Genomic DNA, 1,697 nt, shown 5'->3' with positions numbered 1-1,697 from the left:
TTTATTCGCTCAGTAACACTTCGTCTCATTCTCTGTTTGTCTCTCACTGAATCTGACATTTTTCCAGCGCTTTGCCGGGCTTTCTTCCCGTATTTGGCCCGATAACTTGTCGGAGATCCGTGCTAAAACTCGGCCGACGAGCCAGTGGATGCAGGGCGCCGCAGGCGTCATCGCGCCCCGGCGTCTGGCCCCCTCTCCCCGCCACACGGCCAGTCCGCATGGCCTGGTAGGAACGGAGGGAGACCTTGCGATGCTGAGACGGGCCAGTTTCGGTCGGAAGCCCGCCTCGCTTTGCCAAAGTCTCGAAGACTTTCTCCAGATTTGTGCTGTCCTTTGCAGACGTTTCAAAATAGGCACAGTCATCACCGAGGACTCGGAGTACCTCCGCCTTGGATATTCCTCTCTCAGACTGCAGGAGATCCACCTTGTTGGCGCAGACCACCAGGGGAATCTGCAGCTGTGCGCACTGCTCTGGCACAGGGGGTTTGATTAGCTTGGATTTAGCGGCCAGGATCTCCGTTCGCAGGGCGCAAACCTCTTCGAAAGAGCCCCGGTCATCTAGACTGAATACCAGAAGAAAAATGTCTCCTGCAAAAATATTCAAATGGAAAATAAATCATTTATTTCCCTCTAATGGTTGATTTAAGCATACACATGCACTCTTCAAGAGAGAGAATTATGCATTTACGCATGCACCCATAACCTGCCCTTTCTGGTCTATTATTCGTCTGTTATGACAAATAAAAAACTGACACGTTTTTGCAGGACAGAGATTATGACTGAGCCAATACGCACCAGTGAGGATAGACAGCCGCCGCTTGGCTGGGAAATCCCTTTCCCTGGACGCGTCCAGGATGTCAATTTGGTAGGTCTCTCCGCGGATACGAAACAGCTTTCGGAGGAAATCCTCGGAGGTGGGATTGTACTCCTCCACAAAGCCGTCCCGAAGGTATCTTCTTAGGATGGAGGTCTTGCCGACTCGTGGCGCACCAAGAACCACAATGCGCTTACAGTTCTGCGGCTTGGTAGAAGTAAGAGGGTGCTCTTGGCCCACCTGGCGCTGCCTCGTTTGACCGTGGAGGACCAGAGTTGCCAGCTGATCCAGTGGGGATCTCTTGCAGGGATATGTGGTGTTTGCAGTGGACAGCTGCCTTACGGTTGCCCCGGAGCGCGTCTTCTTCTCCTGTTTCCACTGAGACGTCGCCACTTTAAGTAAGCCCAAGCCCGCTTTAAGTCCCGACGAACTCAGGTGCTGCGACGCGTTTTTGTAAGCCAGTAAGACTTTGGAGGATCCGGCGCACTGCCCGTCCATATTACCATGAAACTGGGGGCCATCCATGGTGGAGCAGCTGAGCTGGTGCGGAACAGGGATGGAGGTGGTTTGTGCGCCGGTGGAGATGCTGCCCATTTCCATCGATGTAGGATGATTTTGGCCCTTGGTTCCGAGCAACAAAGTGGGCACAATCTGTGATCTGACGTTTTATAGGCCTGCTGGAGCTGGTCTTTGGCTGATGTCAGCTTTCTTTATATAGGCTATCCTCAACCCCGTGGTTCATCCGCGTCATGCTGATTGACAGAAGGAGTAGTTGTGTTCTTCAGGAGAACACCATGTTTTCAGGAAACATAATGTGTATTTATTATTATTATTATTATTATTATTATTATTATTATTATATTGTTATTATCGTTATAATAAT

At 50.7% G+C, this 1,697-nt stretch overlaps 1 protein-coding gene across 1 annotated transcript; it reads right to left on the bottom strand.

The window, feature by feature from the left end:
• si:dkey-27j5.5 (dexamethasone-induced Ras-related protein 1) lies at positions 1–1,538 on the bottom strand. The gene is made up of 2 exons (XM_035660590.1): positions 796–1,538; positions 1–588 (listed from the first exon to the last, which is right to left on the bottom strand). The coding sequence occupies exons 1-2, from the start codon at positions 1,412–1,414 to the stop codon at positions 44–46; spliced, it is 1,164 nt and encodes a 387-aa protein (XP_035516483.1). The 5' UTR covers positions 1,415–1,538; the 3' UTR covers positions 1–43.
• Between the last annotated feature and the right edge of the window lie 159 nt (positions 1,539–1,697).

This window comes from Morone saxatilis, unplaced genomic scaffold (genome assembly GCF_004916995.1).
Source record: "Morone saxatilis isolate NCDOM2014 unplaced genomic scaffold, NCSU_SB_2.0 Contig17, whole genome shotgun sequence".
Taxonomy (NCBI): domain Eukaryota; kingdom Metazoa; phylum Chordata; class Actinopteri; family Moronidae; genus Morone; species Morone saxatilis.
The sequence above is the reverse complement of the archived record's forward strand: the minus strand, read 5'-3'. Positions and strand labels throughout refer to the sequence as shown.